The sequence below is a fragment of the Silurus aristotelis genome, assembly GCF_946808225.1.
Source record: "Silurus aristotelis genome assembly, chromosome: 19".
Classification (NCBI taxonomy): Eukaryota; Metazoa; Chordata; class Actinopteri; order Siluriformes; family Siluridae; genus Silurus; species Silurus aristotelis.
The window spans coordinates 10304476-10330302 of NC_139592.1; the positions used below are offsets into that span (position 1 = coordinate 10304476).

Below are 25827 nucleotides of genomic sequence, written 5' to 3' on the forward strand. Positions count from 1 at the left end.
TAATTGCTATGAAACTACTAACAGTTTACTTATTAAATAACTGTGAAGTATGTTTGTAATATATGCATTATTGTATGTATATAAAACAGTGAATGCTTTCAATTTGAATGAATGAACTCTAAATCAGATTCTAAGCATAAAATTCAGTCAAGGATTTAAAAGACCTTCACTAGGAATGGAAATGATTTATTTAGTAGAAAACAATTGTTTTTAATCTTTCATGTAAGGAATTGTTAGGGTGTAGCTCCACAGCAAAGTTTACGATTAAAATATATATTTTTTCAAAATGTTATCAAAAGAGTACGCATCGTAGTAAAATTCAATTGAAGTGTTGTTTACATTTATATATAAAATTTGCATAACTACAAAGGCTAATATATTTACATTGCACAGTAACATGTAAATGAAAAAAAAACAATTACATAAAAAAAGCCCTTAAATGTTGTAATGACAATATCAATGTAAATACAAATGATATTACAAAATATTTGCATAAAATGATACAAATACTTTTTGTAACACATTTCTATATATTTTATACAACTTGATATACAGTTGATTCAGATAAATGTAGTTCATTAGTAATTTTTTTTTTTTTTTTTGTTCAGTCCTTTTTGTCTGATTTCTTATATTCTTTTTCGGTCCTTAACAAAGTTTTGTGTCTGTGTGGATCTTTCATCAAGTTTGCTCAGGAATGCAAAAAAGTTCCAATTTCTGTTTTAAAAAAAAAAAAACAGATTTATAGTGCACTTCTTTAGTTAGGCCTCGTAAAAGCCTACATTAATTTCAATGTACAGTTGTCATAGTGGAGCGCTGGGTTGTGTCTCATTCTTCCTCTTCCCTCTGTAGTGCTGATGGCTGGATCTAAGGATGCTGCCTGTGTAAAAGAAACAAGCAGTACAATATCTTTGGTGTTTTTTATTTTTTATTTTGTTTTTATGAATAATAGCGAAATGATGAACAACAGCATGTGTTCGCAATTTAGGGAATGACCGCAAATAAAGCAACGATATATGTACCTTCTAGGCAGTTTGGTCCTATCCAGCCATTCAGACAAGTGCATTGTCCATTCTTTGGATTGCACTGAGCTCCATTTCCACAACTGCAGCTTTCTGAACATTTTGGTCCATAGTAATTCAGTGTACAGGCTTAGGGAAAAAGAAAACACTTTGTAACAGAAAAATTAAAGGGAAAAAAATAATCTTGTTAATGCAGTGACTAACAGAATTTTTCAGATACATACCTAGCAGAAATGTACGATGTAGTTTCAGCTCACAAAAATACATTTTTATTCTTAAAAATGATTTACATTTCTTATTCTTTGCCTAGTATATTTTGGGAATTTTTTCAGCAAAAAAAAAAAATAATAAAACGAATACGAAATTTAGCCATTGATTTAAAAAATATAGGCCTACTTGCATCACAGCGGCTCCCCATTTTTCCCGGTCCACACAGACACTTGCCAGTCACAGGTTCACATGGTGTGTCTCCATCACAGTCACATGCATGGGCACAGTAAGGTCCAAAACTGCCTTGTTCACACTCTGAATGAAAAACAGCGAAAACAGTTTGTGGAACTGTGACTTCTACAGTGATTCAATTTATATTAACTGTGCCTCACCTTTCTCACAGTGCTCCCCATGATAACCAGGAGGACAGAGGCACTGACCCGTCCTGGCATCACACTGGGCCTTGCCATGGCATTTGCAAACAAGTTGGCAGTGTTGGCCATGGAATCCCAGAGGACAAGCTTTAGATTAAAGAAAAGATCAGTCACACAGGACATCCTGGGATTTTTATAGGGCATATGGAAGTAAAAAGACACCACCAGTCTTTAGCGCTCACCATGTTGGCAGAGATTCCCATAAAACCCGGGATCACACTGGCACTCTCCTGACACTCGATCACAGGTGGCATTGTTCCTGCAATCACAGCGCTGGTGGCAGTTAGCACCATAACTGCCTCTTGGACACTCTGAGAAACACATAAATAGAAGCATACTAAGCATGTGTTGCATGTTTGAATGGTGATTTTTCTTTTACTTGGTATCTTCTAACACAGAATATGTATGTGCAGAATACTAGAAAAAAAAAGAAAAAAAAAATAGTAAGCAAAGAAAACTAATGCGCTAAAACGAATGCTTTTGTTGCTTATACTGAATGTTGTTCAGTTTACAAATGAAGGATACTATATAGTTGTTAACTTACGTACATAGACCTCCACATAAACCTGAAAAAAGTCTTAAATACTATAATATATTAATAATATTAAGTAACCTTGTAAACAGCAGACACTATACTGTACACTCTGAGCAGCTATTTATAATCCCGTTTGTGCAATTTACCTAAATCGCAGTTATTCCCAGTCCAGCCGAGCCCACAGGTACAGTTCCCTGTTTCAGGATCACACAGTGCTCCGTTACTGCAGTTACAGCGCTGACTGCAGTCTTCCCCAAACCAGCCCTGTGCACAAACTGAAACACACACACACACACACACACACATACACACACACACACACACACACACACACACACACACACACACACACACACACAAAAAAAAACAGATCAATAAACTATTTAAATAAAGTTGAAAGATACAGTAGCACCAGCAACTCTATTTTTATTATCATTTAGAGCATGCTGTTGTAAGAACTCAGACCTTGTCCACAGTCTTCTCCTAGATGGCTGATCTTGCACACACAGCGGCCTGTGACTGGATCACTCCTGGCTCCTTCCCCACATAGAGATACCTGTTTGCAGTCTTGTCCATACCAGCCAGCTGGACATGCTGAAAATAAGTAAATACAAAAAATAAATTATATTCTAGAGATTCTATTCCTCAACCCCTTTATAATTAAATATTAACATTTTAAACCTTTTTGGTTGTCTGAAGAAGTTACTAGAAATTCACTCATTCCAAATGTTTACATTAATCCAGGTGTTACCGAGCCAGACCAAACATAAAAGCAAAGCATGTGGAATCTGGCTTAACAGTATTATTTTTAGTGCTAATCTAATACATAAGTTATTTTAATTAATGTATGCTGTATCATTTAAGTATTCAAGGCAAGAGTGATAAATAATCCATAATCTTTAAGTCACTAAAACTGGTGTGAAATGTTTTCATGTAACCCTGGATAACTTTGTTTATTTCACTTTGTCACTTACTGATGTTGCAGTTGGATCCAATGTATCCTGGAGGGCAGTTACAAGTCCCTGTGGCAGGTTGGCACACACCGTTATTCAGACACTGGCATTCACGCTCACAGTTTGGACCATAATGACCATCTTCACATTCTGTTGCAAACAGCCAAGCACAGACAATTGCAAATTGTACATACTATATAATTCAGATTTCTAGACAGAAATGTAAGGAGTAACAGAATCTTGCCTATATCACACTGGTCACCATGGTAGCCTGGTGCACAGTAACACACTCCAGTGACGGGATGACACAGATGATTTGCTTTAGAACACTGGCACACCTGGTTACAGTTTAGTCCGTATGTACCAGGCTGACATTCTGCCCAAAATAAAAACAAAAAATATGATTTTTTTTTTTTAAAATAAATGTAAATATATTCAGACAGGGTTTTTTTTTGTATTTCCACATTGTATGAGCTTTCTTGCTAAAATTTTTCAAATGCTCCATATGTTTTTATGTAATGAAAAAACCTTTGCATCACATTCTAAAGAGGCACAGCTTAGCCTTTAATGTAGCGCCATCAAAACATGATTAACCAAAGTTTAATGGATCCACACATGCATTTGTTATATCCTTGCTCAACCGATCGCATTTTTATGATTGTTCCAATTAACCACAACCATGCTGAACCATCTTGAAAATGATGTTATGCATTTACAATGATACATTATAGATATCTGCAATATACATTTGTATAATAAGGTGTGATAAATGAGTCATTACATATTAATAGCCATTTGTTATAACCTACTTTGTAACTTCCTGTTTGATGTTGACAATTACAGGATCAATAATAATTTGTCATTTTCAAAGTAACATATGTTTTCACTTTCACTTATTATGCCAGAAAAATAAATGCTGTTAATGCAAATTGTCTTATTAACCTGAAATTTCAGCATACCTCACATTACCCTAAATTAGCTCTGTCAGGTGACTCTGTAATGCTCATTTGACCAATTCTTACGTCGCTCACAGCTCACTCCAGTAAAGCCAGGGGGGCAGCCACATTCCCCTGTAACATGATTACAGGATGTTCCATGGGTACAGAGACATCGCTGAGAACATCTTTGCCCATAAAAGCCAGGTAAGCATGCTGTAAAAAAAAAAAGCTAGCCTGTTAGACTGCAAGAGCGCAACAATGAATTCAGTAAAGTTCAGCAATATATTCTAAGAAAGGAAATGGCATGATGAATGTGTTACAAAAACAATGAAGGATCAATGTACTGACTTTTCTCACAATGGAGTCCTTTCCAGCCTGGTGGGCACAAACAGACACCCGTTATGTGGTCACATGGAGCTCCATGTTCACACTGGCACAGTTTCTGACAGCCAGGACCAAAATGCCCTGCTTCACAAGCTACACACACAATGAACAGCACAGCATTGGTTTTCCATTAATTTTTCATTTAGGAATTCATTAAATGTGTGGCTATGTCTTACCCATCTCACACTTCTTGCCCACCCAGCCTGCTGGACATGTGCACTTTCCATCCAGTCGGTCACACACACCATCGTTCTCACATTTACATGCATGCTGGCAATCAGCACCAAAGAAGCCTGGAGCGCACTCTGGTTAAAAAGTAGGGGAAAAAAAGGTGTACTCGATCGCAGCAATGCAGCAACACATCGAACAAATTTGTAAGTAATATAACAGACTTCCCACCAAGTTCACACTCTATCCCTGTCCATCCACTTGCACACAAGCAGTGCCCGCTGGCCTTGTCACATGACCCACCATTCTGGCAAAGGCATAGTTGGTGACAGTCCACTCCATAAAAGCCAGCCATGCATTCTGGGAAAATCAAATATCCGTTAAATTATCCGAAAGAGATATGCAGTTATACACATATACACATAAATATTAAACAACATTTTACCCTCATTACAAGTTATCCCAGCCCAGCCTGGCTTGCACTGGCACTGCCCATTAACAGGATCACAGCTGGCATTATTGTAGCAGTTGCAGCTTAGATTACAGCCAGGGCCAAAGGTGCCATCCTCACATTCTATACCAAATCAAAAACAAAGTGATTGAAGCAAACATTCATCACCAGAGTGCAACCAGAAGTCTTTGTACATGACAACCAACTTTGTTCAGTCATATGGAATAGCTCACTTGACAGGCTCAAAAACGTAATGTCCTGGACATAGAGCACCACTGGTTCCCAAGCAAACACAACATCTGGATAACTACTTCAATGTAGAAAACAGAGTACTAAGAAAAAAATACTTTGTAGAATCAACATGTGTCTTACTCACTGGAGTTGCAGTGGGGACCAAGCCAGCCATCTGGACACAAACAAACTCCTGTCACCTGGTGACACTTTCCACCGTTCAGACATTTACACTTCTGTTGACACTCCAGACCATAGAATCCCTGAGGACAGGCTGCACATACACACTCTTACTTGCATCTCTTTAGTTCTGTGACATTTCTGATATATTCTTCTCACACATTTCCTCTCTTACATTTTTCACAGTATGTCCCAATCCAGCCTGGTAGACAGGTGCAAGCTCCACCCACATTCTCACACTCTGCACCATTCTCGCATTGGCATTGTTGGCGGCAGCCTGGCCCAAAATAACCTGTGGGACACTCTTTAAAAAAAGCACTGTTCATGTCACAATCCTATATATTTTGTATATGATACATTTAGCAAGAAGTTAGTAGTAAAGCATACTTTGCTCACAGTGGGTCCCAGTGTAACCTGCCTCACAGAGGCACTGCCCCGTCGCTGGGTCACAGATCACTAAACTGCTCGTACAGTTGCACACATTTAAACAGTTGGCTCCCCAGTGTCCAGGCTCACACGCTGCCACAAAAAATGGCTGTTATTCTTATGGCAATAAGAGACTGAAATACGATCAGAAGGCCACACCAAAGAGACTTTACCCCTTTCACAGCTGGTTCCAGTCCAGCCGTCATTACACACACAGAAGCCTGAAACGGGATCACATTGGTTGCTGTTCCCACAAGAGCACTGAAACTGGCAGCCATGACCAAACCAGCCGTTTGCACAGACTGCAGGGGATAAAGCAAAAAAACAACAGTGTTGTAAAAATTTATTATTGATGTGCAAACCTACAGCTGCTGATGTGACATAAAAGGGTTGTAACACTTTCTGGGGGTGGTGACTAGCAGGGTCAGATACATTACAGCAGTGCCTACTCCTACCAGCTTGACAGAGGTTTCCTGTGTAGCCTGGCAAACAGACACAGGTGCCATTCTGCTTGTCACATTCCCCTCCATTCTCACAGTCAGGACACGATTCAGCACAATCCAGGCCCCAGTGATCCTTCTCACACTCTGGAATGCGAGACATTTAAAACAGTTGGATGGTGACAAAAATAATTTCTCTATGTATCTAATGAAAACCTAGAGCTACTGTACCTAGCAAGCTTATTATTTTTTTAAGGTGATATTCCATTAAAGTATATTTTCCATAGCTGACAAACAGTTTTCGATTGTTTCAGATTTTAGTTGATATTAACAGACCTCAGATCAGGTCTTTATGCTCTTTATCAAGCAGTTCCTGCAGTTTAAACCTGACATTTTCAAAACTCCATTATTCTATTAAACTGTCTCATTATAAATGATAAGCTGCACTCTTGCTTCGAATTTTGTAGGTAGCTTCGAAAACACTTAGACAACAAACAGGTGAAAATGTGAAATTCGAGTAGGATTGCTATAAGTTGTGATGTACAAATCAATTAATCAAACATTCAGAATGACAGATCTGCTTTGTAAACATTCAGAATGACAGATCTGCTATAAAATCAGATTGTCTCTGGTTGTCCAGAGCACCTTTTTTGTCTGCACATGTTCTCCTGTGTAGCCCGTTGTTACTTACCTTCTCCACAGTGTTCTCCCATCATGCCAGGTGGGCACTGACAGCGTCCCATAACAGAATCACACACTGCTCCATTACAGTCACAGTACTCAGAGCAGCCATGACCAAACCTCCCTTTTGGACATTCTGGTAGATACAAAAACATATTGTTTTTAAGACAATGCCTTCGGAATAAAGACACAGCAGAAGATCCTTCCAAGTAAACTGAAATCTGAGAAGAGCTAATTTAATTTGATGCCAGTTTTTATCTTTCCTGTAGTCAAAGTGGTTCTACGTGGTTCTAATTTCGAACAGGGATTTTGTATGCAGTTTGGCTGAATGCTTTTTTTGCTACCGTCACCAACAGTTCAAAAACTGCAAATAGTGCTCTACAAATATGCCATTGTTTAGAATAAGGCTGCTATAACAAATACAGGTATGTTGAGGCTCTGCAGATCTCAAATATGGTTATTGATAATCAGGGTTTTATATCAGGCAGTTGTGGAAAATACTAATGTTCAGATATGAGTAACATTGTTCTAGTTTCAGTCCATCTCTGCTCTTTGCACAATGAAAATAAAAGTTGAATCTAATCTAATCTAAACTACAATGTAAGACAGATGTGTATGATATGGAGAGCAAATTTAGGAGAATTCACCCAGGATACATACATATTGTCAGGGTACACCCTGCTTCTTCTCCTGCGCGTGCCCCGCCCGCTCGGAGCTCATCACCATCCTACTGATTCCGAACACCTGCCTCTCGTTTATCATGCCCATATAACCACCTCTCTCACCCCACTTCTGTGTCCGTTATTGTTTTCGTTGGTGTCTATGTGTTTTGCTGCAAGTTCTCTATTAAAGCTTCCTTGTTTTCGGTGCTTCGGCTTCCGCCTCAGTCACTCGCCTAACACATATATTCAGACATATATATTTAGTGCAGCCAACCTGTCTAACTACAGTACAGGTTTCGAGCAATAGGAGAAAACCAAAGGACCTAAAGGAAACCTACACAAACAAAGTGAGACAAAACACGCAAAAAAGCAAGCAAAACACTACACAGGAGAAAAGTAAAGTGATTTACTAGGTTAATTGAATTTGCAATTCTCTTGGTCTGTCCAAATTAGTTAATAGTGTAAGTATGAATCAGTTGGAGAGAAAGTCTGGTTAATTTACTGTAAGTAATCTTACTTTCAGGCTTTTAAAACAGTAGACAGTAAGGATAGGAACACTAAGTGGATAAAGTATCAGGAGCCAGATAAAATATCAGAACAGAAAGAAATTAGAAGGGCTAATATATTTTGATGCTGCTTTATTGGGTCCTGATTGCAAATTGGGAAACAAGTCTGGTGGGCCTCATCTCACAGCATGTCAGTTACTAATTGATGGCAGATGCAGTGTTTAACTACTTCCAAATCAAGGACATTTCTCTGACCACCTTGGCTGACCGTTGAGCTGAATCGGTTGTAGAATGGAGATTTTCTCATTTAACATGAGAACACTGCATTAGAAGTTTCCATTTTCCATTTTCCATTTTTTACAGACAGCAGCTAAAATGAAGAAAAATAGCCTCTACGTGTATTGCCACAGCCAAAAGCCTTTTGTATGGCCCAAAGTGAATAAAGTGCAGAGTAAGATGGCCAGTTTGTATGCCCATAAATCATCCATAGGAACATGCTGTGCAAAGGAATTTTTTCCCCTGATTTTCCTCAACAAAGTAATGGTTTATATAGCATATACTATATGTTAAGGAACTACACACGCACCTGCATAAATATCCATTTTGCTTTGGGCTCTTCTGTATTGTCAACGAATTGTGTTTTGCAATGGTGGTATTTATAGTTCTCCAAAGACCTCATGATTCTTTTGAGCTGAGCAACTCCAATCCAATCTGCTGTTTTAGGAGTTGGTGACTTAAATCCAAAGCTTACATCAATATTTTTGTTGGGTAGAGTTTTACATATTTATAGATGGGTTATGAACAAGGTGGAAATTTCCATGAGCCGATGTTTCTGAGACAGGGGTATTTATAGCATATTGAAAACTTCGGTTTGACTCAAAGTCAAACCCATTATGCCTATACTTAATTCACACAGTGTCAAAATGCATTATTTCACTGCTGTGTTTAGGCACATATCATCGCATATCTGCAGTTTCACACCTTGGTCACAGTTCTTTCCATGCCATCCAGCTAGACACTGTTGCTGACACTCTCCAGTTACATGATGGCAGTTTGCGCCAGGTGGACATTGGCATTTTGTCTTACATCCTGGGCCATAGTACCCAATATCACACTCTGACAACGAAAGATAAAAAAAACACAGATTACAATTTTTTTTCAAATTGTATATTTTATTTGTATTTGGAGTTTATGCACCCAAATAGAATAAAACCTAACCTTCGCTGCATGTTTTGCCCTGGTAGCCAGGTTTACACACACAGGTTCCATATCGTCTGTCGCATTCAAGGGTGGTTTGTTGAACACACTGGCACTCACCTGAACAGCCAGGTCCATATGACCATTTAGGACATCCTAAATATTCAATAATAGGACAAATACACAAAAAGTGTTATTTCTTGTAGAAGGACAGTAAAAGGCAATATTTAAGGAATTTCAGAGTTCAAACTGACATACTAAGATGGCAGAACCTCCCATACAATCCTGGTTCACAAAGACAGGCACCATAGGTTTGATGGCACCGTCCATTCTTTGCACAGTTGCACTTTTTATTGCAGTACTTTCCATAAAAACCTTTAGGACAGCCTGCAAGCCACAGACCACAGAGTTAAATCAGACTTTGTATATGCTAATATCCATAGCTACTGCTAAGCCACATGGCTGATTGAAAGGTAAGAAATGTAAAGGATAAAAGTAAGGGCAATGTTTTATATAATGTCCATAGATTTAAATAAATCACTAATGTACTATTTTCATAAAACAGACATGCATCTAACATTTTGAATGTCATTTGTTACAACACTCACCATTCTGGCACATGTCTCCACTGACCCCTGGTGGGCAATGACAAATTCCCCTCACAGGATCACACGTCGCTCCATTCTTACACTTGCATGTAAAGGAGCAGTTTCTGCCAAAAGTGCCCTCAGGACAGGCTGGCAGCCAAAATCACAAGATAGGTCATACACTAACAGTTTGTACTTATGAAACAAGAACAATTTCACTATAGACTCACTCTGGTTGCAGATAATGCCGACCCAGCCATCTGGACAGTCACAGCCATTGCTCTTCACATTACAAACACCACCATTAGAACAATCTTCACAAGTCAGACTGCAGTCATGGCCAAATGTGTTGTTCAGACACACTGTGCAGTTTAGGATAGGAAAAGTATTAACACAACACCACCTAGCTATAAACCAATAAAGCAACATTACTGGATTGTATTTGGTAATGATCTCGTTGAGTGTTTAATAGCTTAATTTCTAAGAACCTGTTGAATTAAACTCCTAACTTCTTAGTTACAAAGCTTTCTTGTTCCAGTATTGTTTCTGAATTACCCATCGTTAAGAAGACATATTTGAAACAACTGACCATATTTCTCAATGATTGTGTTTTCTGCCCGCAGTTCTCCAAAGGTGTACTCTTCGTAATCATCATATTGCCCTAGAGGCTGAGGGTAATCCTGCATCCAAGTAAACTCTGGAAATGGTTTTTCTACCACCGTACGGTGAGACAGTGCTTCTACTGCCCTTTCCAAAGCTGAAAAAAAAAACATGCATAAAAGGATACCGAGGCATATTATATGTGTCATATGTGTGGCTTTACATACATCATGTGTAAATACACCGAACAGGCATAACTTTATGGTCGTTGATCAGGCATAACATTTTGCCCATCGGCTTAATATTGTGTTGGTCCCCCTTTTGAAGTACAGTAGCTCATCTGGACCACACAGGCTAGCCTTCGCTACTCATCAGGATTCATGAGCCTTGGCCGCCCTTGACCCTGTACCCAGTTTACCACATTTCCTTCCTTAGATAACTTTTAAAAGATACTGACCACTCATAACTGGGAACATCCCACAAGCTGCAATTTTGAAGATGCTCTGACACAGTCGTCTAGCCAGTACAATTTGGCCCTTGTCAAACTCATTAAAATTCTTACGCTGGCCATTTTTCCTGCTTCTAACACATTAACCTTCAGGACTAAATGTTCACTTGCTGCCTATTATATCCCACCCACTAACAGGTTCCATAATAAAGAGATAATCAGTGTTATTCACTTCACTGCTTATAATGTTATACCGTCATAATGTTATTCCTTGTTGGTGTATACTATTGTCAGGGATCCACCAGCCACACCCTCACTTGAACCACACATTCCTCCTAGCAGCTCCCCGTCCTACTAATCATGCACACCTGACACTCATCAGCTCACACTACATAAGCACACACTTCCAAGCACTCCCTGTCCGTTCTACCAATTAGTCTGGAGAACATCACTGGACTGTCTGACTGCTCATTCTATGGACTATCTCGTTGTGGATTATCACCAAGGACTTATTACATTAAACCATCCTTCATCATTAAACACATCTTTGTTCTGTTGAACTTCGGCATCTGCTCGTTCTTCCAGCCTGACAACTATATAGGAGGATTTTATAGATGAGATTCCTCAAGTACATAAGGGACACTGAACGTACGGATGCAGGAGCGCTTGTCTTCAGCCAGACGATGTCCCAGATCACAGAAACACTGGTAAGACCCGGCTGTGTTCTGGCACGTATTCTCACAGCCTCCATTATCAGATACACACTCGTCTACATCTGTTAAATTGGAATTAAACAGACAATAATAAAAACATACATCCATACATGCAAACATAAATCATTCAAATGATTAACTCAACACACAGATGGCACACAGATTCCTGCATTTTGTATAGAAATGTGCAAGGTTTAATAGTTAACAAAGCAGCAGTGTACCATCACAGCCACATCCATCTGAGTTGAGTCTGTATCCTGCCCTGCAGTAACATTCATAGCCACCAGGATAGTTAGTGCAGTCCTGTTCACAGCACGAGCTCCCCTCTAGACATTCATTCAAATCTGGAAAACACAAAAACAGCCCTGGTGAATCTGCTTAAACACAAAACATGAAGCAAGACAATGTGTCACTACCGCTGGTTGACCCTTCAGGCCAGGAAATATTTCTAAAGCATATTTCCAGCTGAGAAAATAGAATCTTTTCTTTCAAATCAGAGACAATATCCCATTTTTACTTACTGGGATAGTTACTAATCCAAATATAATGGTATATTATAATTACATATTATCACAATAGTAATATAAACAGCCTTAATCTAGCTGGCTGAGTAGATGAGGTGTGTGTGTGTGTGTGTGTGTGTGTGTGTGTGTGTGTGTGTGTGTGTGTGTGTGTGTGTGTGTGTGTGTGTGTGTGTGTGTGAGACTGTTTGGTTATGTTTAATTCTCCAGTTATCAGTAATTAAGAGCAGCAAAACAAATGTTTTAATCAGTTTGACAAAATAAGTGGTGTGTGTTTTGTGCCAAAAACAAAATAAGTGGTGTTTGTTTTGTGCCAAAAACAAAAAATCAGCCAAACTACTAACTAGCCTGATACATTTTCCTGAAGAATGTCATGACAGTTAGCTTTGTTAAAAAGATATAGACCCAAACTTATACTTATCCATTTTATCAAATCTACTAAAGTTTATTTAGTCATATTTGGAAGGTCTAATGAGCCCCATTGCAACTCAGAGCCCTAGAACCAATTAGAACCAATGTATTATTTTGAGATGTCATTCATGGTCATTTAGTCAGTTAATTTGTTTTTAAGACTGGCAGTTGGTTTTGAGAGCTTCCAATCATAACATGGAAAATCATTGCATCCAGGTAGGACATGCAAATAGCGCATTGTACAATAAAAGTGAGGAAGCTTTTTTTTTTTTTTTTTTTTTTTTTATGAATATACACACTTCCATTTACAAAGATACACTAAAAAATGAAAAGACCCAAAAAGCCCACAAACACCAGGTTTATATCAGGATTGTGTCAGGGGTACATTCACATTAGAGAAGTGTGGGCTTCTCATGTAGAAAGCACTTAAAACTATAAGCTTAAACCCATTAAGTGAATATATAATTTTTTGCTAATGTCCATGACCATAAATTAAACAAAGAATATTATAGAACATTTATGAATTATAAATTTCTATGGGTATCTTCTTGAAGTTTAATACTTGGGTCAAATGATTGTGGGATCTTAAATGAAGTTTAAAAATTATTATTGTTATTGGTCTTAAGTATTATATACTTAATCATCAATTGCATTTTACTATCTAATGTGTGACTGAAAAAACTTTATAGATCTATAGCATATAATGGTTTTGTGAGCACGAGTCTGTTGTGTGCATTTCATATAAGCCATAATGAGCTTTCAGGATCTTCCATTCTAGGCAACATGTGAGTACCACATATTTCCATAGGTTCCCACACTATAATTTCCGTCTACTCAAAGCAAATATATATTTTAATTCTACTTAGAAAATTCAAACAGTTTTAAGTCTAAGCAAACCTTATTGGACCTGAGTATGTGTTCATACTGCTGCATAATACATTCATATGTGATAAGAATACCTGAATTTAAACCGCTTGTTTACCTGAACACGTCCTGAGGTCCTCATCAAGTTGGTAACCATGGTTACAGCTACATACAGGCCCTAGTGTTCCATGTTTACAGTGATGTGAGCAGCCTCCATTCCCAGATTCACAACTGTTCACTATCTCCATTTCAATGCCTGTCAGCCAGTATACAAAAACCAAAAGACTATCAGAGCATACGGATCAAATCACCTAAAGTGATTTTAAACAGTGAGTATATTCATGGTTACTCACGATAGCACTTCCTGCCATCAGATCCTAGTTCATATCCAGGGTTACAGATGCAGGAGAAGGAACCTGGACTGTTTCTGCAATCATGAGCACATGATGCCTGTCCAGTTTCACATTCATCAGTGTCTGAAACACATAAAATACAACAGTTCCTGTTTTCGCAGGTCAAATTAAGAGCAATGCTAAAATATCGGTAGAATGGTGAAGATGTCAAATCCTGCATACAATTACTTAAACTGTATTTCAGGTGTTGTTTCTGATTATTTCATTATTCACCCTCAGTATAAACAGAAATATGTCCTCCAATGTTTCACTGTACAGACAGGGTCTAGGGTCGGATCTCAGGGTACTGCCTTTTAACACCTGACTGGCATGCTCAGCATATCTTTATGCCAAATGTTATTCTGTCACAGGATTTGAACTCTACTAGCTGGTTTTGTCTATCCCTAGTGATAAAATGAACCCATCTCACATTCAGGCAACCTTGTTTCACTTTCCCAAATTAAATGCTACATTTCCAACTTTTCAATATGTTCCAAAACCACGGGAATGAAATTTCCCCAAATGGATCCATTAAGGGGAGGATGTTCCTTATTAAAGAGCTTTCCACAGCAGAGTAAGTGAATTGAGCTACAGGGTGGAAAAAGCTTTCAGTTATTCATGCCAGAGCCATTTACCTTCACAGCTCTTGTGATCCTGAGCCAGGCTGTAGCCTGTGTGGCAGGCACACTGGACACGAAAGCCTATATTACGGCATGTGTGCATACAGCCACCGTTCCGCTCAGCACATGGGTTTCTCACTGTAAGAGAAGCAGGCCACTGTTAAAGCACATATTGTAACCTATTAACACATACTACATGAAAATACACTTATCTTAGCATATTTGCAAGACTCTGTGGCTCAGCGATTTCTCACCCACACTCTCTTCCTGAACAACTAGTTTAATGTAGTCAGTAATAATTCAAGACTAGTTGTATTTCTTATGACATAAACAGTATAATTACTAGCTTTTTTCCAATGTGAAAAAAATGCTCCTTTTTAGCCTCTCAAGAAATTTTCACATGACTAATATCTTGAGGTAAAATTAAGCTACTAAATTAGGAAGCCGGTGTTTATTACTAAAAAAAAGGGTAAACAGAAAAACATTCTAAAAGTGCTCAATACACTGTATTTGCCTCTTTTAACTCTATTAAACCCATGTAAGTATTATACATACTGTGGCTTTTGAGTAATATAGTTTAAGCAAAACAAAACTGAATATAAAAAACAGAGTTTTAAGGTAAAAGAAAAATAAGTTACTTATCAGTTGCTATAAAATAGGCTAGAAAGGTTAGATATTCATAAAAGGGTTAGCAGTTATGCTTTTTCTATTCAAAAGTTGAATTGAATATCAGGTTGTAACAGGGTGCAATCAATTATTTGCTCCAACACTCTTCTTCTCATTTATATATTATTTGTCCCTTGAAGGACGATAATTACCAGCTGCGTGCCTAGACCTAATTCAAAACGGTAGTGTTTACTGAGAAAAAATTGACTCTACAGTGGAAGTACATTTTGGCAGGCAAATGGATGCAGCCCCTTTGTTTGCCAGGAAGATGAAGCTGAATAATGTAAGCTCTTCTTGGAGGAAATTGCAATATTTCCAAAGTATGCCAAAACACACAGCAATTTAACACATCTAATATTTGTGCACTTGATGCACAGCCAACTAAGTTCGGTTTTCCATCCCAATTAATTATTATCAGACAGAGGCTTAGCTTTGTTATTTGTCTTAGTGTCATTGTCATCAGTAAATTTAACCCAAACAGCTAGTTTGTATAAACCTTTTATTAACTCTATGAGTCCAGACTACCTAATAATCTATGGCATTGTTCAGGAGTATGAATCCAATAAAAATACAATAGAGCAAAATTGAGTTATGGGTTGGAGCCTATAGGCCGACATCCAGAAAGGCTTCCAGATATTACATCTTCATTTTAGCTGTAGTAGAAGCTAAGAGACTCCACATCTGAATGCTTCAGCACATATTTTCATCTGTCTTTATCAAAGGCAGAAATCCTTTCTTTCATACTGTAAAGTGATAGAGGCCATATACATTGTTTTATTAGTCTGGTTACTGTATATTTAAGCTTTATTCTAATTCTACTCTTTCTCATTTTTGTCCCAGAAGTAAGTAAACGTGTGCACAATAAGGGTTACTGATGGCATACCATGCAAGGATTTAAAAAAGCAGACACCTAACCCAGAGCAACTTACAGTTATCTCCTTTATACAAGTGAGCAGCTGAGTATTTGAAGCATTGATTATGGGCCCAGCAATGGCAGCTTGGCAGTCCTGGGACTTGATTTCACAATCTACCACTCATTTGTTAAACATCTTAACTTCTGAGCTACCACTTCTTATCAGTGACATTGTGGTTCAACGGATGCAGGATGCCTAACTCATTAGTTAACCACTTTCATTCAACATCAAATACATGCAAGCCTGAGCATGTGAATTTGTGGTTTGTGTGCTAATGGGGCCCTGCTATGGACTGGCAATGCCTCCAGGATATATTCCTGCCACATGCCCATTGTGTTCCCTTATTGAAATAAAGTATTTATTAAAGTGTGTGAGTGCTATATAATTAGTATAATAATAATATAATAATAATTATTATTTATTTTACTTTTTTCTATTCCAAATGCAGCATTGGCACACTAGTCGTCCACACAGTGATATGATCACCGTTGCTTTTTTTAAAAACAGTACTTAAGATTGCTTTTACTTCCATTCTTTATTTTGGCTTTGCTGATTATTTACTTAATCTGATTTATTTTAAAGAATTTCAAACATTAAAATAAATGTTTTTGTCCAATCTATTGTAATACCCATATATTATTATATCTCATTTATCTTTGCATATAAGCATAAATCAGCGGTATGGTTAAAAACAAATGAGGGGAACTTACATTTGCAGTGTTTGCCATCAGCAGAAAGCTGGTAGTTATGTCTGCAGCGACACTGGAAATGTGCAGAAGAGAGCTGTACACACTGTTGTTCACAGCCTCCGTTATTAATAGCACAGGAGAGCACAGCTGAGAAACACAGTGATAGATACACACAGAGTGAAATATTATCCCATAATGGACAATTGTTCAGATAAGAATTATGTAAAAAAAAAAAAAAACATGCCTGTCCACTGTATATTCTAATTTACATCATGTTCCCTACAAATCTTAATGCTAATAGTAAAATTTTGTATTTGGCATTTTATCTTTAACGTAGTAGAACAGTATTAAGGCTATGAAATATGTACAAGCTGCTAAAACAGACTTGCATATAAACTGCTTCATATGAATACCTTTTTCCATATTCAAATCATTGATTGGACAGCAACTGTTAGTGGATTTCAGGCTTTACAAAAGCCATTCTGTTTGCTTTTTTAAAGCATATTGAAAACAAAATGACTGGGTTTTTACTTTCTTAGTAAAATATCGATTACGTTGTATATGGTGAACAATTCAACATGATTCACATCGCTTAGGGCTAAAAGTGATCTTGTCACCCAACTATTCAGTACCCTTAAATAAGTTTTTTACATTGCTTTTCACTTGGTGAAATATGTTAACATGTCATCCTGAATATTTTTAATAAGAAAATGTAAATGTAAAATACCTGTAAACACCCCGAATGCACATAAGTAGACTGTAAAGTTTAAAATCTTTTACCTTTCTTTGGTAAAAGATAAATATACATTATAAGGTATGTGTTGTGTCTTTGAGGTTCCCAACCCACTTTTCCAGACCTAAAATGGGTTTTTCTTTGTTGCTGGAGTACCTTTTGTTCCATTTGTACAATTATTATGTAGCTTTAACCTGGAAATATGCATGTAGTATTAAAGCTTTATTATATTAGGTAATTATAGGATAATTGTGCACCTCATACCATTTTAAAGGTACAGTGTTAAGGTAAAAAAAAGTACAAAACTACATCCTTAGACAATTAACATTTAGAATAGATATTTTGTAGCTTTTGTTACTTGAGACTTCAGGGATAAAAAGTCAGTATGTTTTGTATAAGCGTGAACTAAAACCTATGATAATAGACTAAAACAATGCAGTAAATTGTCCTGCATTCCACAGAAGCTGAAAAGGGTCAAGTCATTGTGAGTAAAGGGAAATGCGTTACTACAGAGTGTGAACATTACTAGCTTGCCTGTTTGTCCACCCCTGTGTCACCCACCCCTGTAATCACAACAGAATGATGCTTAATTATCTATTCCTTGACATCTGTCCTTCACCCTCAACACTCTGGTCATTGTTTAAGACTGTACTGATGTTCCCTAAAAAGTGTAATTGCAGGGATTTTACACAACAGCAAGAGCATTTTTTTTTAATAAAGCTTTTTTAATAAAGCTTTATTTGAAATGTATTTCTTTGGAACTTATTTTTAGACTGTTAGACTTCCTGAGACAGGTTTGCTAAAATCACTTGACCAGGTGCAAAGGGGCAGATAATGGGCAAAGAAATATTAGAGATTAGGGGCAAAGAAAGATTACAGCTGAAAGGCTGGTAAACCCACAAGCCATTAGAAACGTATTTGAAAGCAATGGAAAAGTGCTGAAAAGGCAGAAAGTGTAATTTTAAAAGCAATACAACAGACTGTTCACATTTATTATGCACACAAGGTATGTTTTAGCTTTGTATCTGTCATCATTCATCCAAATTTTATCCAAATAAGAACAAGAATTACAGTGTTTTAAAGCCGAATGCAGATATATCTTGTGGTATTCCAAATTAGAAACAGAAGCCTGGATGAGAGAATGTTTCCAAGGCTAAATGGTGGTACCCCTTTTAGCAGAAGAAAATATTTGGCTCTGGATCAGAGTTATTAAGTATCTACCTGTTGGCTTTAAAAGGTTTATTGATATCTAATACATCAGGATGATTGCCAACTTTTTAAGTGGAACATTATTCACATGGATTGATCCAAGAGCCTGTGATTAATTAGCATATCCTTCTGTGGTTTAACTGAGCCCAGCTGGTTCTCTCACTCACTAAGCACCACTGGCATATAAAATTAACCTGGGCTTGCAGCCCTGGACTCCTCACATTTACTGAAACAGTTTAGGACCTCATCCCAACAGACCAGTCTGGAGCCTCCAGATAGACTCAGTGCAGCTACTGCTTCAAATCCACAGCAAAGAGGCGGATGGATGAATGCCTAGTACTTCAAAGTGTTTAAATCATGAATGGTCAATGGAAGCCAGTGGAACTGGATGTATTAAGGCCATCTTTCAAAATTTCACAACTGTAAATGCATGGCCTCTTATTATCTTAAACAAATGACATCTGCTTTACAATAATAGCAAACAACTTAGTGAGTCTTGAGAGAATGTAATGATTAAAGCTGCGAACCACATCCTCGTCTTGAGAATGACATCAGAAAGTCATTAAAAAATCTGTCAAAACGAAATATTTCAAAGGCGGAAGGAGGTTTTTATTTTTTTGATTTTGCATGTAATTAAATGCACATGGGTAAGAAATCCTCTCGGGCTCTGAACAACGACTTTATACAGCCACGTTTAGGAACATCTGAAGTAGAGTTATAACTCCCTGTGTGGCATAACTCCCTAAATAAGAGCAAAATTGTGATCGTCTTACTCTAAAGGGAAAAATGGTGAATCAGTTTTAGTTATTATGTTGGGCAATGATTCAACTCAGAATGTGTTAGTCTAACACCTTCTTCATTCAAGGTGCAGAGTAGGAGCCGGCTGAGGAAAAAATAAGATATATGCTCATTGCCTCAAATAGACTATAACAAGAGCTGTACAGTACAGTAGAGAACAGTAGGAAACATTCAGCATGTATAAAAACAAATAGTGCTTTCATTTCTTCTTATACACAAAGCTGAAGGTTCAGTTCTATATCAGCTTTGAAAGTAATCAGACTTTGGCTAGTGCATAGTGGTGGATTGTGGTGACAGAGTCCAGAAGTTCAAGCCAAGGAAAATCACCAGTCTGTCAGCTGTGATCCTGGCCTCTTGTGAAATCCAGGCCTCACTCACCAATACACGTTCGGCCATCAACGTGTAGACGGAAGCCTGGGTTGCACTTGCAATAGTAGGAGCCTCTGGTGTTCACACATCTGTGCTGGCAGCCTCCATTATGGGCCTCACACTCATTGACATCTGTAAATAAACAATCAAGAAAAACATTATCATGTATCTAAATATGTTTTGATAAGCTCAAACATTATTGTCTGGATAACTACTGTATGATTTCTATTTCTAATTCTACAAAAACAAACCAATGAATCTTTCTGACAGACATCTGCATGGCTCAAATTAAATAATTCGGTTCCAGGGTGAAACACGTGTACAACCTTTTTTTTTTTTTTTTTTTTCAAAGAACAGCTTCTTAAGTGTCTAACAGGCTCCAAAACTAACACTGCTCTAAACTCCTGCTGAAATATTAGCCTGAAAGCACAGGTTAGTAGATTCTTCAATGAACCACTTGAACTAGTGACTGGACCCTAAGGAATATTTCAAGATGCCTGGTTAGAGCATTACTAAAGCAAAACCTATAATTAGCTCATGCTGTAATTCTCTTTCTCTCAATAGTTCTTTATGTAATGCCTACAACAGTCTGTCCTGGTTACTTTAGTTTACTTGCTAAATCTAATCTACCATCAGCCTGCTGTTCTTGATCATTATTTTCCCCATAACAGCAACATTACAACATACAACAATTATCGAAACGTCAAACTTATGTGAAGCATACTACTTATTTAGAACCTCTATCTGCTGAGTAAAAAACCTTAGCTTGGATTACCTTGAGCTGCATCTAGACAATAGTGCAGAAACCGCAGAAGTGTAATTGGGTAGTTATAAATATGTCATATTCCTTCAGAAGGTACTGTTGTAGTTTTTCTTTTTATTAAAATTTGGGGTTAAGGTTCCTTCTGGATGCTGTTCAGAGGCTTGGTGGTCTTGGTGGTCTCGTGGAAACAGCTATAAAGCACACTAATAGAAAAAATACTGCTGGATGAGAGACAGAATTTGCCTGTAGAGCTAAATTTGTCAGAGTTTTGTGCAACATACTAAGGTTAACATACTTATTAATAAAAGTACACTGTACATACATAACATTCATGATTTGTCTCTCTAGGGGGAAACATAGACATTTATAACCAATACGTACAACAGTGTGTTTCCTTTTACGAAGCTAATAATCCATAACTGTATAAAGAACTCTAATAGTTTAAGTGTGTAAGAGTCTCTTAAAAAAGTTTACTTATAATGAAATATGGATAATTTTTGTTCTATTTGTAATACATACAATACTCTTTGTTAACTGACTCCAGAGTAAGACTTTTATAAATGTTTAGCTTTGGGGAACATTTTCTGTTTATTGTAAGTGTCTATGCTTGGCATCTTTTTTGTATTTTCCTCCTAGTGGAAGTCTGGACTAAGCATTGCAGCACGGTTTACAAATGTGTCAATTAGATGATAAATGGTGTAAAGGAAGGAAGGACCATTTAAAAAAAATATATATGTTCTGGAAACCATTAGTAGTTTAAATTGACATGGAATTATTTGTAAAATTAAAGTGTATGCATCATATCCTGTGGGAGACTAATATATAAATAATATTGTGGTACAATTATAGGCGGTCCAAGGAGTTTGTTCATGATAATGAGATAAAATGAGTTATCACTCAATCTTTCCTTTATTATGTTTAATATTCCATTTTCTGCATTTGTTATTCATGTTCCAGGCTGTCTTTCTTACCCACTGTAAAACTAAAGGGGATCACAGCAAGATGACGCAAACAAAAGGTCACAAGACATCAATGGGTCTTCTGATGTTATACTGTCTTTTTAAAGATAAGAAGCTAAGAATTGACTAGACTGTCATTGGACTGGTCTTCAGAGAAAATCAAAGAGCGTCTAATGTCTTATGTATAGATTAATTACTAAAAAGGGATTACAGTAGTCTTTAAGCAGGGACCCTAATGTCTTGTGTCTCCACAATGAAATGGGTTTATTATCGTTCAAGTGCATGATAGGCCTATAAGAAGAAATCAGGTAGAAGATCATCATTATTGAATTAACCCATTTAATTGTCACATTTTTATATTTGGTATGCATCTTTGATCTTGTTAATTATGTTTATTTATTTATCTTCACTAATCATTTTGAGTTAGTCAAATGAAACAAGCTGGCATGAGCAAGGATTATACCCTGGATAGGACTCAAGTACTTTTAGCATTTACACACTCAGAACAAAATCATTATTTCTGTTAAAAGAATTACAAAAATAAAGCTCACAATAAATTGTTACTGATATTTGCAATTCATGACTTCTGGACTCAACACAGTGTGGTTCACACAAGCCCTAAGAACACTACAATTGCTAAAGGGTAATGGAGACCACCTGTCCAGGAGACCCAAAAAGAATCTTAATTACAGTGGCCCAGAGCCAAAAACTGACATTAGGCTGAAAAAGTGCACAACAGTAGTGTGGTGCATGTTGAAAGGAAACACCCCAGTCCTTTTAAAACACCAGGAAGAAATAAACACATTCTGCTGTTTCTCCTGAGACAAGGAATGAATTGACAGTGAGACATAGGTTAGAGGCTATAAGTGGCCTGGAAGCATTTAGACCTGTATACTTGATTTGCAATTCATATGACACTAAGTAGGAACATGTACATGAACAAGGAATTAACTGTGGTTCAATCTGGCAATAAAAGTGCATGTATTGGGTGTAATGTCTTAGCAGTATGATAAAGCATTTTTTATGTTTTGTTGCAGCCTGCCATGATCACATTCAACAAAGTGCATTTTACAGAAGGTAATTAATCATATAGAAATAATGATGAGGGGTAATTCATACTAAATGCAACCAAGTTATAAGTGGTAAACTGAAACTTCAGAGTATGATATATCCAAATAAAAATGTTGCTTGTTTATAATACATGAGCATTAAGACTACAGATTTATTTATGCAATATTACAGCGCAAACATAATAAAGTTACAGATAGCCATACAAAGTTTTATAAACAGTTAAGTGAGTGCATATCAAGCCAGAAACTGTAAAAGTGCTCCGCTCAAATGTAATATTTTTGTAACGGCTTCTGTTTGTCTTGCTTGTTGTGTTGTCTTTGGCATTTTGTTCATTGTGTTCATTGTTTAGACTCATATTTCTCAAATTAGTACTCTGTTGTTCAACGTGTTTTACAAATTCATAGATAAATTAAATTGACTTGAGATTTAATAGACTTCAGTTACTTAAATATTTCATGGTTGAGGCAGATAGAGGCATATCTCCTTTTGTTGTTGTTTTTTTAAATCTGTAGAGAAATAGGCATTACAAAAAGGTGATATTACAGACTGCCAAAAACATAGTCTGGCAACCATATTTGTGGAGTAAAAAAAAAACATACGGGCACATAACAAAGCAAAGCATGAGGATGCAGTTCCAGCTGCTGACAGATGAAAGGAAACTACAACTGCTGCAAACTGATCATGCCAGGCAGTCTCCTTTTAATCAAACACATGTTTTCTTCAGTTTCCATTTCAGAGACATTTATCCCTGAAGGCCAAACACTTACACAGCCAAATCCCTCTTGTTAAACTGACACTTAGCTAAAGTGATCAGAGGTAATCTGATGGATTTGTACAAATTCAGCACCTGCTGTTACTCAAACCAAGGTGTCATGTCTCACAGTTAAAATTTTAACCTACAGCTACAAGACAAAAAATAAATAAAAATAAAAATGAAATATAATTTAAATAAATAAAATTCATCTATTACTAAGAAATCTGACCAAAGGAATTTTAGTCATGAAATCAGTGTGCACTGCAGGCATATGCTTGTATAACTGGATTTTAGTCAAACAATCTGAGAGCTGGCTGAGGACATCTAAGGACATCTAAGGCAAACCGTGCCTTGTCTTTCAGCATGTGTCAGGGTTCATCCAATATGCCACCGTAAGAAATGCCAATTACATCTCTAACATTTTTGAAAGTTAAACAGGGCTAATTAAAAGCATGTTATTCAACTGGTTTGGTGCATTTTCTTTTCATTTTCACGGATCAGAGAATTTATTGAATAAATTATTACAATGCGATCCATAGTAAACTAATAGCCTTCGTCACTCAAAAATAGGTGGAAATATACGCACAATATTATTAAAAAACTTTCAACATTGTTTTCTAAATTATTAATGACTTCACAATCATTTTAGTACTTACTGTATTATCTAGTGACAATATTTAACATCCTAATATTGACCTATATCTGCTTGTAACTGTATAGTTTTTGAAAAGCCATCAAATTAATAAAAAAACAATTATCACTGTATTTTAAATCTATACATTTATTGTATACACTATAGACAAAGGTTTGTGGACACGTGACCATAAGATTCATATGTGCTATTTGAACATCCCATTCCACATTTAGTCCCCATTATCTGTCATAATAAAATTTTATTGGGAAGATGGTCCACTAGATTTTCAGTCACTTTAGCAAAGTCAGGTACTAATGTAGGTTGAGGGGACCTGGGGCAGTCAGCTTTCTAATTAATCTCATAGTGTTCAGTATGGTTGAGATCAGAGCTCTAAAACAGGCCACTCAAGATCTTCTACCCCAACCCATGTAAACCATATCTTTATGGATTTCATAAATAGTTGGTACAGTACAAAGTATACGGTCAGGAACAAGTTAAGTCAAGTCAAGTTACTTAAAAATCTGAATTACATGCTGAGTGTTATTAAGTCAGTAAGTTATAACTAAACAGTATAGCTCATTTTGTTTTTATTCTTTTAAGAATATGACATATCCCAAAACATCTCTCATCTGTTCTCTAATGAGACCTTTCTATTCTTCCTTAATTATCTAATGATGAAAGACAGATGTTTTAACTGCCAAGCATACCAAATTATACAGACAGATTGACATGTATTATTATTCACACTGGTTAATAAAAAATTATTATTATGATAATGTAGTCTGATGTCACTCCCAACAATTGCAGTATTTATTCATATGTAATCCTAGATAATAGATAGCACCCACCTGTGCCCAAATGTCCTGTGTGATATCCACTGAAGCAGGCGTAGCAATTCCTATGAAAGTAGCGGTAATGTGCTGTCCCATCATCTAAACTGAGAGCCACCTGAGCCCCAAGAGTTACAAAAAGTAAGTGCCAGCAAGGTGGCATACTGATGAGTATAGATTGCAACAACAACTCTGAACTCAGACACAAACAAATGCAAGCAGATAGGTAAAAGGAGCCCTACGCTGAGACAGAGAAAGCATTATGCAATAGATGCAGACAACACAACTGCTGCTGTGCAAGTTAAACTGTGCTGTCCAGAGTATCATGTAACCCTCTTCTCTTTTCTTATACGCTGTGACTCTCTGCCTCTTGCTCTGTCTTTTTGTCTCCTCTGCCCCTTCCAAAGTACCAAAGTAGTCTTATTCTCTCGGACTCTCTCTGGTTCTCTCTAAGCTCTAAAAGATATGCATGCCTGAGTTGTTGTGGCTCTCTGGCTCCTCCTCCATTGCTACGTTTATATCACTTCTGTCCAGCCCTTAGTGTCCCTTTTCTACCCATCAGAAATTAGAGAATTCTCCAAATCAACAAATCAAATTTGTATAGTCAGCTCCAGTTTGCTGAACTGACTGTAAAACAGAGGGCCTTAAATTGATTACAATGATAAAAATGAACACCATGTTTATGAATATTATGTAAATGAACAGTTAGGTAATCGTTAAACTACAGTTGAGTGTCAAATTTTGCATCCCTTATGATTTGTGGGTAAAAAAAAACACAATTATTGTACAAAGTACACTTTAAAAACAATTTATGCTTTTAAAAAAAAAAAAAAGAAACAAGTAAATGAATCCTGTGACAGGACAACA

At 37.0% G+C, this 25827-nt stretch overlaps 1 protein-coding gene across 1 annotated transcript; it reads right to left on the reverse strand.

Moving 5' to 3' along the window:
• Positions 1-165: 165 nt before the first annotated feature.
• Positions 166-25450, reverse strand: megf6a (multiple EGF-like-domains 6a). The gene is made up of 34 exons (XM_083569962.1): positions 24979-25450; positions 19959-20081; positions 16862-16987; positions 14587-14709; positions 13913-14035; positions 13678-13815; positions 11985-12107; positions 11703-11825; positions 10592-10759; positions 10233-10364; positions 10024-10152; positions 9674-9802; positions 9437-9571; positions 9200-9334; positions 7061-7186; positions 6385-6516; positions 6103-6231; positions 5891-6022; positions 5679-5807; positions 5469-5597; positions 5087-5215; positions 4873-5001; positions 4650-4778; positions 4438-4566; positions 4174-4302; positions 3396-3527; positions 3173-3301; positions 2664-2792; positions 2345-2473; positions 1846-1974; positions 1622-1750; positions 1416-1544; positions 1020-1148; positions 166-877 (listed from the first exon to the last, which is right to left on the reverse strand). Exons 1-34 carry the CDS (start codon positions 25121-25123, stop codon positions 801-803), a joined length of 4386 nt encoding a protein of 1461 aa, XP_083426088.1. The 5' UTR covers positions 25124-25450; the 3' UTR covers positions 166-800.
• Positions 25451-25827: the final 377 nt, after the last annotated feature.